General features: G+C 38.1%; 1 protein-coding gene across 5 annotated transcripts in view; it reads left to right on the top strand.

Annotated features, from left to right (window-relative positions):
- The first annotated feature begins 2,597 nt into the window (after positions 1 to 2,597).
- Positions 2,598 to 16,560, top strand: part of HMGN3 (high mobility group nucleosomal binding domain 3) — a 30,740-nt gene continuing 16,777 nt past the window's right edge. For all 5 annotated transcript variants that reach the window (XM_008684852.2, XM_008684849.2, XM_008684848.2 and 2 more), the window contains exon 1: positions 2,598 to 2,855. In XM_008684852.2, the coding sequence (XP_008683074.1) occupies positions 2,613 to 2,855 (243 nt within the window). In that variant the 5' untranslated portion in view covers positions 2,598 to 2,612. The remainder of the gene's footprint in view (positions 2,856 to 16,560) is intronic.

Raw genomic sequence — 16,560 nt, 5'->3', positions numbered from 1 at the left:
TTTCTCTTCCTTAATGATAGTCACGATACCACCAATGGATTTGCCCTGCTGTTTTGAAAAATGCTGAGGTAGGTAATAAGAGTCCAAGAGTCCAGCTGTTTTGAGTAGGAAAGAAGGGAAGAGGAATTGGAACTGGAATTGGAAAAGAGGTCTGTTTGCTAATCTTTCTTTCTTTCACAGGCAGTAACTCCCTTCATTTGTCCATTGTCTATCTTGGCTAAGACAGTCTCCACATCTTGTAGACAAGACTTTACTGGCTCACAGGTTGATGTTTCGAAGCAAGTGAAACACTCAGCAGAACATATTGATATACAAATGAGTCTTTTCTACTTACCAGGTGGACCTTGCCTCCTCACTGTCTTGTATGAGGCGTGCTCATTTCTGCTCAGTCAGGTGTCTTTATCTCCTAACCTGGCATTCTAGCTACCCACTAAACCATTCTCTTTGCCTACTCCTCTTTCCTCCACAGGTCCGTGCTTATTTTCTCAGGCCTTAAAGCTACTGAAGTTACAGGGAGAACCCTCATTCTGGAGTGTTCTGCTCAGGCAGGTGCAATCCACTTCAAAGGAAAGAGAATTGATGTTGTTACTCATTTCAAAACTAATCTGTTATTTTCGTCACTTGAAAATGAACTAAGAGGCTCAAATGACTCAAGGTTCCCACAATCAATTTTCTTTATCCAACTAGCAAGTTTCATTTTCATTGCAACTATTTTATTATGTGCAGTAAAAACATTCACAATTTTGTTTGCTGTTGACTGTTTAGCCTTGAAAAATATAAACTGAAGAAGCCAAATTGTGAGCTGCTTACCATCACAGGGGGAAGAAAAAAATTTTCAACCCAGATTACAAGTGCTACCCAGCATCCTTCGCACACATATCTTATTAAAAATGTCTTCACTGGCGTTTTTTTTTTTTTTTAACCACCAAAAATTTTGCAAATGAATTCTTTTCCGGGACAACTCCATTATAAATATTATTTTTATGGTAAAATTATTAACCTCAAAGTTTTTATCCAATTCTCAAGCAAAGAACTGGTTTTATCCAAGTTATTTTGAGTATATTGTGATCCACTGAATGCCTGAAAGCAATAAATCTATCAAAGACAAATCTGTCAAAAACATCAGCTTGAAAAAGATCTCATACTAGGGCAATATGAGCATAAAAAAATAGTAATAATGGCAATAGGGTTGAAGCACATCAAATATATAAAAATCCATGAGTTCCTAAAGATATTACAAAAAGGAAGTCATTGACCACTTCAGGAGTTTGCTAGGATGTCAATTCATTACTTTGAAAATTAATAATGAAAAAAGCCAAGCATTAAAATTAACTACTTGATGACATTATTTAATGCATATTTGCAGCCTCTGCATGACCAAAATGGATTTAACCATGTTTGTGGTGTAAGACTTCAATATATTTTCCTATGATGTGAACTTTTGCCTTCTAATATGATTATGAAACTAAGCTTGCCTAATTTTGCTTTTCCTATAATTTCTTAAGAATGAAATTATTCAATATGGTCTTTTGTACTTGACTTCTTTCATGTGGCATCTTGTTTTTGGCATTCGTTCATGTAGGGATATTTTGTTCCTTTTTATTGCTCAGTATTGTTCTATTGTAAATGGTTACCACAGTTTGCTTACGCATTCACTAGTGCTTTTCCTGTTATCAGCTGATATGATCATATTGGTTTTTTACTTTATTCTATTAATATAATGAATTACATTGGTTAGTTTTCAGATGTTAAACCAACTTTGAATTCCTAGGATAAACCTCACTGGTCATGATGTGTTACCCTTTTAAATGTTGTTGGGTTTGATTTACTAAAATTTTGCTCAAGATTTTTGTGTCTATGTTTATAAAGGATATTGGTCCATAGCTCTCTTTTCCTTTGAGATTTTACACTGGTTTTGTTATCAGGGTAAAACTGATCTTATAAAATAAATTCAGAAGTGTCTCTGCAATGTCAGCTTAATGCCTTGCAGAACTCTGAGAAACATTAAATTATGTATATGTTAAATGTATTTATTTAAATATATGTTTCAAATATAAAATAATCTGTTCTGACCTTGTTCATTCTTTTTCTAATTTCCATAACAAACATATCCTATTCATCTTCAAGCCTAGTTTGAAGTTGGCTGAATTAGTGAGTGATTTGTAATCACAGATTTTAGGAAACTAAAGCTAAGTAACTTTAGAGATTATTGTCACTAGATATCTAGAAGGGGAAACTGAGACCCTTAGAAATTGCCACACTCTCCCAGAACAGGATATCTTCTCACTCTTAAAGGTCTCCATGACCTAATATTCATTACAAGCCTTTACAGGGTAGGAAACGTATCAGGTGCCTGCTGTGCATATACTTACACTATAAAGTTGGTATGTCCAATCTTACTCTTTTTCCTGACTATAAAGGCCCACACTGTTCCTACTGACAGGATCCAAACAGGGAGCAGCAAAACAATGAAACTCCAGGACCGTGTGGCTTGGCGGTTACTAGTTGAACTGGGCATGCTCAGTCACCAGGCAGATTTTTTTCGGTGAAGTGGAAACTACAACAGCGCTTACCGTGTGCGCTGAGGTGGGCGTGCCCTCGTGGAATTTAGAATGTTGCCGCAGCCAATGGGGCCTCGCGGCCGGCTGCCGGGGCTCCTCATTGGAGGAGCGGGGAGGCGAGCGAGTAGAGGGCCCCTGGAGGGAGCCGCGGAGGTGCAGGTCGGAGAGGCCGGGCTACGCCGTGCCCTGCGCGTGAGCAGCTGCAGCGGCGGCATCCAGCGGCGGCGTCTGCAGTTCCAGCCCGTTGCTTTACTTTTTAGCTGCACGAACGTAGTCATTATGCCGAAGAGAAAGGTAAGTCTTACCAAAAAAGATTTCAAAGGCCTTCAAATTGTGCTTATAGCAGATCTTGTCATTGCGGTGGATTGCGCGGAATGCGCTTGGTAGTAACTAGGGGTTTGCGGCGAATCTCTTGGCTTCTCCACGCTTGTTTTCAGATGCCTGTTGCGGACATTCCTCCTTCCCTCTCTCCCTCCCTCTGTCCTCATCGATTTCTGACTGTTACTTTCTCTCCAGCGGCGCGGCTTCCCTTCTTTTTGAACTCATGCTAGCTGGAATGGTTTCCACCTCGAACAACAAGAAGCAAAAGAGCTTTCCATTCCCCCTTCCAGGAGGGGAGTTTCCTCTTTGAAACTGCCGGGTTGTGATTAGTGTGGAGGGAAAGCAGTGACTGGGGGAAAAACAAGTCCATGCCGAGGAGATAAAAAAAATAAATAAGTCGGGCAGATGTTGGGGTTATTCCCAGGTGGGCCTAGTCCACGGCTGGGCGCGCCGCCTTGGCTCTGAGGCCAAGGGAAGGGAAAGCCATGTTTAAAATAGCACTCACCCCCTGCTCGCCTCCGCTGCAGACCCGTATGTACCAACTCCCGTGTCAATCAGGGCTGGGGACGGCGCAGGCGGGGCCCGGCGGCCGGGACCTGCTGGCAGTTCGCGGCGGGAGCGGCGGAGTTCGCCACGCGCAGGACGGGACAGCGCCGGTGGCGCCCACTGTGGCGGCCAAGGGCAGGGGCCACCGGGTCCACACCGGCGACCCAAGCCCACACTCAGTCGGGAAAGGCGGGGTGCGCGTGCTCCCGCGTCCGTCGGTACTCACAGGGAACTGGGCACATTTTCGTCTCAGCTTCAGCTCCTTGAGGACTATTACGTCCCCTTCCGCGCGGGCCCGGGACACGAAGTATCTCGCTCCGCGGTGCATGTTTCCCCCCGGAGTCCGACCGCGACTGGTAGTTGTCCCGGGGAGGGAGAGTGGGGAAGGTTTTTCTCCACACTGAGAAAACCGGTGTGTGGCGGCTGTAACTAAGAAAATGCTTTGCACCCTCCCACTGCCTGCCAGGAATGTAAACCAGTGAGTGTCTTAAATTTGAGTCAAAATTACAAATAATATCCTGCTTTGTCAGTTAAAGACTACGGCCTGATTTGTGTCCCTGAATGCATTATTTTAAAATATTGAAGTTTTAAAAATACGGAAGCTTTTGCCTTATCTGCCATTACTAAGAATTTGATGGGAACTTGTCTCCTCCACTTTTTAAAAAATACAACAAAAGTTTGTTGTTGTTTTTTTTAATCTTAGGGTTTATTGTGCACATACTGTGTGCTTCACACTGTGGGAAGAGTTTGACTTGTATTATTTCATTTACTCCTCAGCACACCTTCAGAGGCGTTAACGCCATTGAACTAGGGTTTAAAGACCTGAGTCACCCAGCGTTTCACCAACCAATAGCTAGTACCAAAGATGGAGTGGTGGGTGGGTCAAGACGAATGTAGGAAATGCAAAGAGATTAGGAACCTGAGAAGATGGATGGCATATTAAAAGTAGTAATAGTTGAGATTCATTATTTAAATTTGTTTATGATATTGCTTTCCAGGCCTGTTTTACTAGAACGAAGGTATTTAAAATGATGACACCATTTTCACCATTTATCTGAGGTTTAATGACTAGGTTGGGAATTCTAGTAGAGTCAAAAGAATCAATCATCAAGAGATGAGTTATAGAGTGAATTCGTGCCATCCCTTTTCCTGAGAATTATTAACAAATTTAAATGAACAGTAAGTTAGGTGTGCACAAACCCATTATTACAATAGACCCTGATCTGCGGGAGTCCTTGTTGTTGTTGAAGGGCCAGAGTTGGTGAAACCATTACTTTTACTTGCTCTCATTGTCCACCTCTCTTAAGGAAACAGAAGGGAAGAAAAGAACAGTACTGGCTTTTGGTTATTGTTGTATTTCTCCGGAAGGCGGGAGTTCCTGTGAAGAAGCTAGCCAGGCATCCTGGGACTAGGGGCAGGCCTGCGTCCAAGCACCTGAATGTCATCCCTCAGGACATCAGCGTGTTCCTCAGAGATGGAAAACCTGTCCTTGATTAATAGGAAAGCTCTTCATTTATACCTGGAGCCTAAAGTTGATACCTGGACAGAAGCAGCCACAAATTTAACATAGTTACCACGGCCATCCCATCTATCAATCACACCTTAGAGCTGCCTCATGGAATCCTGGAGGTCACTGGAGCTTACATTGGAAACCCCTGTCATTAGGTAAAGCCTGCCTAGATGCAAAGAAAAGAACTGAAGGCGAACTGTGCCTAGCACTCGAGAGCTATAAAGCTAGGGTACCTGCTAAGGCATTTACATTCTCCGCGTTATTTTTCTTGACTAAAGGACTGCCTGTTCTACATTAAAATAATTTTTTTTAAGTGCCATCTTGGCCCGTTTTTTTCAACTTTTTCCAGAAATCAAGAGAAGTTATTTAATGAACCCCTGTTTGCCTAAACAGGTTCTGCAGAGTAAGAGCTGGAATCCTAGCACTGCTTTAGTGTCATGGGGATGCATAGTTTGCTCTCATGGAGCTTATGTTTAATTCGCTGAAGGTGTTAAGAGTAGCAGGCACAAAGCACTTGAATCAACATTAAGACTGTATGTGTGTGTTCCAGAATATACAGTTTAGGTATAGATTCTAAACGCAATAGGACTGATAGGGAAAGAAAGTTGAATTTGGGCTGATCTTGCAAGTGTAGCTAGGACTCGAATATATACAGAGAAAAACAGTCATTTTCTTTTGTCAGGCATTTGAATGCCTCTTCTGATTCTATCTTAATATAAGCAGGCCTCAGTTATACAACTTAAAGGCCATAATATCCACATTAATATAAAATGTTGTTTTATTTCTTAATCATATCTTTGTTTTATCTATATCTTTGCATATGATAGTTATATTAAACCAATTTTTTTTTTTATAACTGTGGTAGAATTTTTTGAAGCAATATGCACTCAACAGTAAGGAGTTCCTTAGTTAGCATTAGATCTCTGAGTTTGCTAAGTGGTGGCTCACCCACCACTTTTTAGTAGTGAGTGGAATAGCAGGGAAAATGATAATATGCATGAATGGAGGTGGTGGTGAGATCATGAGTGACTGAGTTCTAGGCTGTTCTGGTCAGACATCCATGAATGCCTGCCGTGGTCACGTTATGATGTGATGATATGATATTCTACAAAGAGGAATCAGCCAGCGAGGCCTAGAGTCATGGTCCTGGCATGATTAGTAACAGCAAACATTTTCACGTCTTTTTCTTTTTTTTTCCCCGTACCTCATCACTGGAGCTATTGGAAATGTCTAGTGTATCACATCAGAAATTCTTCAGTGAGGCAATTTTCCATGAATTTGGGGTATAAACATTAGTATCTCTTTACACTCAAAGGCTTAAGGAAGAAAAGGCTGTCTGCCTCTAGCTTTGAAATTTGATATTAGGTTTTATCTCTTTTCTTAAAGTGAAGAGGCCCAATAATGTTGGGTTTGGCACAAGGGATGCTTAACAATATTCAAGGTTTCTGATTAATGTTTCAAAAGAATATCACATGTCATAACACCAGAGACAGACTCTGTAAATGAAAATACAGATGGATGTGACTGCATAAAAATGAATATTTCAGTATGACAAAAACCCATTGTTAACACAATCTAAAAATTTATGAAAAACTGGGAAAAGGTATTTGTATCACGTATCACTGAAAAAAGTTTGCTATTTTAAAAAGACAAAAGTTTCCCATGTCCTTATGGAAAAGATGTGTATCCTTATAAGGAAATAGCAGACTCAAATAGAGGAAATGTTCAGTTTTGCTAGAGATCAAAGAAATGTATACTATTAAGAATAGGGAGATGTGATTTTTTTAAAGCCAATCTGGTAAAAAGGACTGTAAGTATCCTGCCAAGTGCTGGATGACACTGACAGTCTAGCAATTATCAAGCAGTGCGGATGGGAGTCTAATTTCCCTTAAAAAAAAAAAAAAAAAAAAAGGCCATATTTGAGGTATGATCTACTTACTATAATGTCCATTCATCTATTCAAAGTATGCAAATCAGTAATTTTAAATAAATTTATAGAGTTGTATAGCATTACTATAATCCAGTTTGAACCATTTCCATCACAATGAAAAGGTTTCTCAAGTTGTTTGCGTCGAGTCTCTGCTCCCACCCCAGTTCCAGGCAACCACTAATCTACTGACTCTATAGACTTGCCTTTTCTGGAAATTTTATATAAAAGAAATCAAACAATACGCAGCCTTTTGTGTTTGGTTTCTTTCAGCATAATGTTTTTGAGGTTCATACGTGTTGTATCATGAATCAGTACTTCCTTCTTTGCTGTTCCCAAAGATACTCCATTGATTATCATTTCACAAATGGATGGACATTTGGATTGTTCTGGTTTTCAGTTATTATGAATAACGATACCGTGAATATTGATATGTAAGTCTCTGATGGGCATATTTTCATTTCTCTTGGGAAGTTCCCTAACCACAGAACTGGTGGGTGGTATGAAAGTCTGTTTCTAACATTTTAAGAAACCTTCAAATTGTTTTCCAAAGTGATTGTACATACCATCAATGGATGAGGGTTCCAGGGTTCTACATCCTGGTATTGTCACTTTTTATGCTTACAGCTATTCTAATAAATTTAATTTACATTTCCATAATAACTAATGATGATGAGCATCTTTTCATGGACTTACCAGCATAATCTATCTCTTAGGTGAAATGTCTATTCAGATATTTTGCCCATTCTTTAATTGGGTTGTTTGTCTTATTGAGTTGTTAGTGTTCTTTAAGTGTTCTAAATACAAGTCCTTTATTAGCTGTATGGTTTATAGATCCTTTCTCCCAGTCTGTGACTTTTTAAAATAATTTGTCTTAATGATGCCTTTTGAAAAACAGAAGTTTTTTTTACTTTTCATAAAAATCCACTTGGTGTCATGTCTAATAAATCTTTGCCTAATCCAGAATCACAAATATTTTCTCCTAGAAGTTTTATAGTTTTCACTCTTATATTTAGGTCTGTGATCCACTTTGAGTTAATATTGTATCTAGTGTGAGATAAGGGTTTAAAGTCACTGTCCCGTTGGTTTTGTTTTTTGTTTTTGCATGTTGATAGCCAGTTTTCCCAACACCAATTGTTGAAAAGACCCTCCTTTTCTCACTAAATTGCTTAGGTACCTTTGTGAAAAACCAGTTCATCATAAATGTAAAGGTTTCTTTGTGGGTTCTTAGTTATATTCCATTGTCTATAAGTCTGCCCTTATGTCAGTACCACATTATCATGATTATTATGGTTTTATAGTAAGATCTGAATTCTGGTTGTATCACTCTTCTCCTTTGTTCTTTTTCAAAACTGCTTTGTCTACTACATTCTTTGCACTTCCATATAAATTTTGGAATCAGCTTATAAACTTCTGCAAAAATACCTCCCATGATTTTAATAGGGATTGAATTGAAGCTGTCAATCAATTTAGGATGAATAGCCTTCTTATCCATATTGAGTTTTCCAGTATGACTATGAAAGGACCTAAGTACATGTAGTATGCCATCCATAAATGCTTGCTGAGTTTAATTGAGTTAATATTGATATGGTACCTATGTTTGAGTAAAGGCTGCAAAATGACAGGCTTGTACATTTTATTCATTGATTCATTTATTTCATGTTAAATAAACATTTATTGAGCATCACCTTTATGCAGAGTACCATCCTGTTGGGAAAATAAGTGAATTGTGTTTTTTCCCAACCCTTTTTGAAGTGAATAAGTAGATGCCCTCATTTTTAAGGATCTTTTAATCTGATAGGGCAGGTAATATACATATGTAAGTACTTATAATTCATGGCAAGAAATGATAATGAGCCACAAGAAAGGCTATGAGAATTCGAAGGTTTGGCCAGACCACATGTCCAAAGAAAAAAACACTGACAAGAAGTTGTTTGGTTAAAAGGGTTGGAGGTTATAGCTTTTTTCTTTTTTTTTTTAAATCTCAGGAGATCAGTGCTAGTTTGTTATTAAAGGTGCTCTGTCACTGGATTTTCTGTGAAGTCTTGCTTTCTTTGAAGTATGAGGAAGTTAAAGTCAAGGCCTGTTTGCAGTTGAGATTACATTGTGTGCGATAATAGCCCTCCCTCATTAGTAAAGATTAAGTGACTTCGTGGCCTTTATGCCTTTCTTTTTAACCACTCTCTTGTATTTTTTTTTTTAAAGATTTTACTTATTTGACAGAGACAGCCAGCGAGAGAGGGAACACAAGCAGGGGGAGTGGGAGAGGAAGAAGCAGGCTCCTAGCAGAAGAGCCTGATGTGGGGCTTGATCCCATAACGCCGGGATCTCGCCCTGAGCCAAAGGCAGACGCTTAATGGCTGCACCACCCAGGCGCCCCAACCACCCTCTTGTATTTAAAGGTGGTTGTCTGACAAGCACCATGTTTCTAAATTAGCACACCTTATTTGATTACCTAATTTAGAATTAACTTCGTAATCTTCCTAATTTGACTTGAGCATGAGATATTTGATGGTTGTGGTGTTTCTAACATCCCACGCCCCTAGCACAGGTGGTAGAACTATTCGTTGAACACGCGCACGAGTGAATCGTTTTCAAGGGAAGCAACTAGTAGCTTTAGTTACTTCATAACTTGGTGAGGAGGTAGCCTGGTATGGTTCTGACGTGTACTGTTTACTAACTAATATGATTTAGGGGACATTGCTTAACTTCAGCCTAAACTTCCAAGTTCCTAATTCTCTAAGACTCCCATTTTCTTGTCTGTAAAACAGGGATACAGGTATGTTCTACCCCATTGGGTTGTCGGTGGAATTAAATGAGATGGTGAACGCAAAGTACTTAGCATAGCACCTGGCGTGTGTAAAACAGTCAGTGGGTGTTCATTATTGGAACGATGATATTTTCAGGTATTCAGAGAACTATAGTGCAATAGCAGGCTTATTTGATAAACACCATGCTTCCATTTCGTAGAAGGACAAACGGCACACGCAGTGGATAGGGAGCGGGTAGTTTTCACCCTGCATGTTTAATTAACTGCCGTTCTAGAAGTAGGTGTTCAACAACTGAATAACAAATGTAGTGTTTTTGAAGGAACATAAGCTTTAACACGGTGCATTTTTACAAGGTTGTTTTTTTCTCAAAGAAAAAATATGTTTAAAAATATCTCCATATAACATTAAAATTCCCTTGGCAAATCAGTTATCAAACGATCCTCTTTTCCTGTATTTTCTACCTAAAACACCGCTTTTGTTTACACCGAAGTTAAATATATTCCACTTTCCTGCAGGGTACAATTTGGAAATGGTGACTAAAATAAACACCATTTTAGCTGTCTGCTTTCACAGTACCTAGTATGTTGAAATATGATGTTAGTCTCCTGAGTAATTTAAAAATCAGTGTTGAAGATAACAAACCAAATCAAAATGTTGAATTCCTTTTTCACTGGCTGCTTATTTTTTGCCCATTTCACTGTCTTAGAAGAGTTCAGTCACATCAAGCATTGGTTCCTGGTCAAGATATTTATTGAGTCCATTATTATTTTATCTTGTGGACACATCCAGAAATAGGGCCATTTAGACGTGCCAAAGGCAAATGCATAGTTGATCACACATAAAGTAAATGATACACATATTCAGAAGCAGGGAAAAAGGAAAAACCGTTTTGAATTTCAAAATTGGTTGCAAAATTTAATACTTTAAGGGAAACATATCGGTAACGACATATAAATATATTTATTACTATTAAAATTTAAATAGCTACCGTTTATCGAATGCCTGGATGTACCAAACCTTAGCTATTATATGCTTTATATTCATTAGGCATCTTATTTTAAACCAAAGTATGTGAAGCTATTAGAAACAAGCACATATGGGAAGTATTATGGTGTAATTTCGTATTATTTCATGTTGTTCCCACAACAGTTATATGGAGCTATTCTCATCTCACACATATGATAATGACGGCCATGATAAGCAACATTTAGATGGCTTCCTGTAATTCAGGCCCTGTTCTGAGCACTTTGCATTAATGAATGGAATGCTCCTGACCACCCAGTAAGGTATATGCACTCTTCCAACTGCCGTCTTACAGAAGGCCCCAGTGATAAGAAATGGCGCAGCTGGGACTGCAGTCCTGGCAGTCTGGCCCCAGAGCCTGTGCTGTTAACTGCCAAGCCCCACGGCCTTTCTCATACACATGAGAGAATATTAGGATTTAGTAAGATGAAGGAATTCCCCCCAGGTCACACAGCAAGAAGGTAATAGAACCAGGAATTCTAAGCCAGCCTCTTCAACCCAAGAATTTTGCTCTTAACTATTATACCACAATACTTCCCATAAATGTTTATTTCTGAGAACCTCGTGTATTTTTACTTAAACTAAGATGCCCAGTGAATGAAACAAGGGAGAATCAAGAGTTCTATAAATACGCGAGCAACCATTTGGTTAAATGTTGTCTTTATTAAGACCTAGGCTGATGCCATTTTTTCCAAGTTACCCAACAAGTCATCATTATCTGTGATCATGCCCTAAGGTGGGTCTCAGGGTCCAGGCCTCTGGTTCTGGGAGAGGCACATTGCCATGAAGCCTTCTGGGTATTTCAGTTAACTAATGGACCATAGGGTCATATACAAGATGTGCATATGCCCAATGTCCTCACCCAAGTATTGGTATCTTTGAGTATCGAGAGTCTAAGAATCAATATTTTCTCCAGTTACCATAAACTGCTGGATTTACTGTTTCCAAGATATATTGTCTTCATTAATTTGTTCTATATAGAATAATAGGGATACTCCCTTGTGATCAGAAACACATAAGTATGTGGCATAGTACACAATATATTGAGACACTGTAATGTAAGTATTATGTTACTATTACTAAGGCATTGGATTTCAAAAATGAGCAGGTGCTTTTGTTTTTGGAACTCTTTGAATAAGAATAAAAGCTTTATAATTTGGAAAATCTTTTGGACCTAGGACTGAATGGATTTTTATTTCAGGTTCTGGATTACCAAGATTAATGTTTAATTACGAAAGTTATTTTTAAGGCGTTTACTGTAAGGTGATATTATTTTAAAATTATATTTTGATTATTGTGACCCCATGCAAAGGTAAATACGAAGTCTACCCTGAGAGGTGTTGGGTTTCTTATTTCTTTTTTTTTCTCTCTTCCTCTTTCTTTTTTTTCTTTTCGGGTATAAGCTGTGTTTTTTTTACAATACTGCACAGAATTAGTTAAATTCTACTTTGTGGGAAGTCATGAGTATTAAGCATAGTGTATGTAGGAGATAAACACCAAAGATTTGAGGTGATCAAAATGTGAAGCTTTGAAGACTCGTTCTGAAGTTCTGTATGTGTTCCGTAGAATACAGTTTTTAAAACTATATTCTTTCTACTTTTCGTTGCTTTCTTTTACCTCTTAATTACAATTTTTAATTTTATTATCCCCCTTTTTGTGGTCACATGTCAATCACATCAGACCTAACTGATTATCAGTTTTACAAAAATACAAGGAACATCATAACTGTGTTTACCATTTGCTAGTAATTAATTCATATCTGGGCAAATAGGGAAACAAAATAGCCATCAGGAAAGATCCCTGGAATAGAAGTTGGAAAACGTGGATCTAGTGGACTCTACCACTCTTTACCAGGGGAAAATCACCTGACCTCTTTGAACTTTTATTCTTTGTAAAATGGGAATGTTAAGGTTGCCCACGTATACTCCCGTGCTATTGAGAGGATCGAATACAACAACAATGTAAATGTCATTGGAAACTGTCAAGGGCTATAAAAACTGATAGAAGTGATTTGGTGTTTTGTCTTTAGTTTTAATAGTGAGATGAAAATACTTTTATCTGTGTATGTGACCATTCGGAAACCCAGACTGGCACATTTTGTGCATCTCAACATACAGCATTTTTAATGGGAAATTGTCTATTTTCATTCCAAGAGGCTCACCAATGAAGGGGGATAGGAAACATTCCACTACATTTTATGTGCTCTTCGGCTCGATCTACAGATTAAAATATTTCCCAATCTGGAAACCTTTTGCTCTTCTACAATCCTAGATCTGCACCCAATTTTGAAATTCAGAAAACTAACACATACCACTCTGAGAGGTGTAATGCTCAAGGGAGTGAAATCTGAGCCAGCCTACCTGAGTCTGAATCCCAGGTCTCCACTTACCAGCAAGATTACCAACTGGGTAATCTTGAGCAAGTTACCTAACTAACCTCTCTGGTCTCAATTTCTCATTTATAAAATGGACATGATGCTACCTTACCAACTTCACAGGATTGTCGTGAGGATTAAAACATTTAGTTCATTGCCTTGCATGGAAGTGCAATGGATGTCGTTTATTATTTATTATTATTATTATTATTATTATTATTATTATTATTATTCAGGGTCCCTTGTTTTGTCCTTTTCCAAAACCCCAGTACCTATAGGCATCCCTATAATATACATAGTGACACTTCTGTAGTGTGGTTAATACGTACAGGAGCAGCTAAGTAAGTCAGGAAAATGCGATCTTAGGCCCATCATCTTTCAGTTGTACTCATGAAGAAACGCAGGCAGAGGGAAGGGAGATGGGAGCCAGACTGGAATTCAGGCTTCTGACTTCAGTCAGGTGCTTTTCCATCTGTACAAAACCACTCACATGAAAAACGTAACTCAGGTGGAAGAGGCGATTCAGACCAAAGAGATGTGTGAAATGTTTAAGGTTGTTTATTTCATATTAAAGATATGCTTCCATTATTGCATTATATATATTTATGCTAATAAAATTTCACTGAACATCCTAGAACATGGCTTTTTCTTTATTTTCTGTTATCTTTTATACCTGAATACCCTGAAAGTATCTCTCAGAAAAAAGGTAGTTGCTATTTATTTCCGTTCATCCAGTCTTCTACAGCCAGGTTTTTAACTCAATTACTTTTATCTCTAACAACAAAATAACATTTTGGGAAGACATGCTAGCCTGGCATGACCTCAGTAAATGAATTTAGGTTTATAGAAGTTGATGAAATTAATAGACATAAGGAAGGAGGTGGCAGAGAAATTTAACATTAGTTTATTATCCCTCTTAATGTGATTCATTTCTAAGTATTGGGTTTTTAAAGATTATTTTAAAAAGTAATGCAGTATTGGCAGATCCCAAACATAGAGCTACAGAATGAATGAAAAACAACCATGCTAATGTTAAGTAATGATCCTTGTGGCTTAAATAAAAATTTTAGTGTCTATTTCATGTGTCATAGGAATATTTGTATTTAAGAGAACTACCTCTTCTTTGAAAAACCTCAAGAACTTTATGGGCAGTGCCCCCATTTGGGGGGGAAATTAACATTGTGTTAAATAGTTGAGTTACATATTCATTTTAGCAGAACAACAAGAGAGTTAGTTATATGAACATTTCTCTGGGTGGGTTATTTGGATCTTTTCTCCCAGAATTTTCTCTGCTAACCAGCTCACTCTTAGACTGCTTCTTTTCTCCAGCCTTGGTTTGTAACAGAAAATGTAAATTAATTTTTAAAGAAATTTTAAGTAATAAGAAGTTTAAAAAAATATTGGCCAGCAAGTTAGAGAAGAATCACCTCAAAGTAATACATTACCCAGGTTAAAAGAAGTAATTATTGGTTTATTTGCATTGTTACATCCGTTCCCAGCTTTCCCACATTGGCATGGACAACCCAGGAGTTGAGACTGGATTTGTTCTGGAAAACGGTTGCTTGAATTTCATACACACTTTAGGCTTTCAAGTAATTCACTTAACTTATAAAGCAATATCCCTTGTCACTTACAATCTTAGAAGAAAATCACTAAGAGCTGACACTTACCAATAAAAACTTTTTGGAAGTTTAATATAAGGCCCCGCCCTTGTTGCTGAGAATCCTGAGCCCTCCCCTTTCTCATCTTGTGTGGCTTAGAACGATGGCACAAGCCAGGTGCTAGCCTTGCACGTCCCAGCTGTGGGCAGCACCGTCAGTATCTCTCTGCACTTATAAATCCACAGGCTCATGCCATTTGAACTGTTCCCAAGCAACTGTTGAAGGGTATAAGGATTTTCCCATCTTCTCTGATATCTTCCTGAATTTGGAGGGAGAGAATCAGGCCTATCACCACCGCCACCCTAGTGCCCCTCAATCCAGTGATAACTGCTATTTATTGGAAGAGAAAGCAGCTCAGTAATTGGGTAGTTTTTCCTGATGGTTCCTTATGGATCATCTGTGGAATAAAAATTCCAAGTTTCTTTTCTTGGTTTCCTGATAAGGACGGCTGGTTCTGCAATTGTGTCCCCTTAGTGCATTTTTGCATCCTCGTTGCAAGGCTCAGGCATGTCTTCGTAGGCAAAGAATGGGGATGGTACAGTTGGTCAGCTGCTGAAGGAACCCGTCCTCCGCCTGTCAGCTCTCCTCCTGCGCTAGCCCAAGGAGCGTTCTGCATCCATGGGGTTGTGCTCTTGGCTTCCCACCTTGCCCACTCCAGGGCCTTCCTATGAACCCAGCTGAAGCAATTATGAATGTATGTCTTGAAGAGAAAAGAAAGAGGCAGTATATAAACCAGATTTATAAGTCATTTAAGAAGTGCAGAAAGTGCTATGGATAAATCTAGTCCTGGAATTTGTGTTAGGGCACTGTTCCATTAACTAGACTTAATGGAACAAGTTTGCTTCTAGTCTTTTTTTCCCTCAATATTGCTAAAATTTTTTTTTGGAAAAAATTTAAATACAGAAAAATCCAGAAAATAGTATAATAATATAATATTCATTTACCCAGCTCTCAAAATTCACAAATTTTATTATAAGCAAAATAAAATGTTACATTAAAGTTGAAATTTCCTTAGAAACATCCTCTTCGTTCCCTTCCCTTATCAACCTCCCTAGAGGTAACCATTATCAAGAATTTGTTGTGTATCCTTCCAGTCCATGATTTTATACTTTTATGATGTATGTGTCATATGTAAATCCTTAATACGGATTTGTGCATGTTTTAAAATTTGTAAAAGTGGAATCATACACATATATTATTCTATTTTTCTCCATCACTTGACATTATAATGGATGAGTATAATTTGTTTAGGTATATTGTGATTACTAATGTATTTGGACTTTTTCTAAGGACTTATCTTGTAGTTTTTATTTATTATTTGTTCTTTTCTTTCCTTACTTTTTTTGTTAGAATTTGCTTTATTCTACCCCTCCTGATTTGGGAAGTTTATAGATCCTGTTCCTTATGGTAAAAATTTTAAGGGCTATCTTTTAAATTTTATTTTAACAAAGTCTAAAATGATTCAGTGTCTGTATCATCCTCCAGACCCTAGCATGCTTTAACTTCTCATCTATCCATCCTGCTTCCATTTTTTGTGGTTATTATGGTCTAGAATTATGCTGTCCAGTATGGTAGCCCCTAGCTACATGAGGCAATTAAGCACTCTTTAAAAAAAGAATGAGCTGAATTTTTAAAATTTCTACTTAAATCAATTTAAATTCAAAAACTTGTATTAGATTAAGTTACTGAAAAAATTTAAACATGTTTGGAACGACCTGGATGTGTGAGACTACTATAAATTTTATGAACTCTAAATATAGATCAGGTACTCTGGTGAAAACCTAGCATTTGAGTGGAAATGTGCTTATATTAAGTATAAAGTACATGCTGCATTTTGAAGATTTAGTATTAGAAAGCTTTGTAAAA

Source organism: Ursus maritimus, unplaced genomic scaffold (assembly GCF_017311325.1).
Source record: "Ursus maritimus isolate PB19 unplaced genomic scaffold, ASM1731132v1 scaffold_29, whole genome shotgun sequence".
Classification (NCBI taxonomy): Eukaryota; Metazoa; Chordata; class Mammalia; order Carnivora; family Ursidae; genus Ursus; species Ursus maritimus.
Note: the sequence above shows the minus strand (reverse complement) of the source record. Positions and strands in the feature narration are given on the sequence as shown.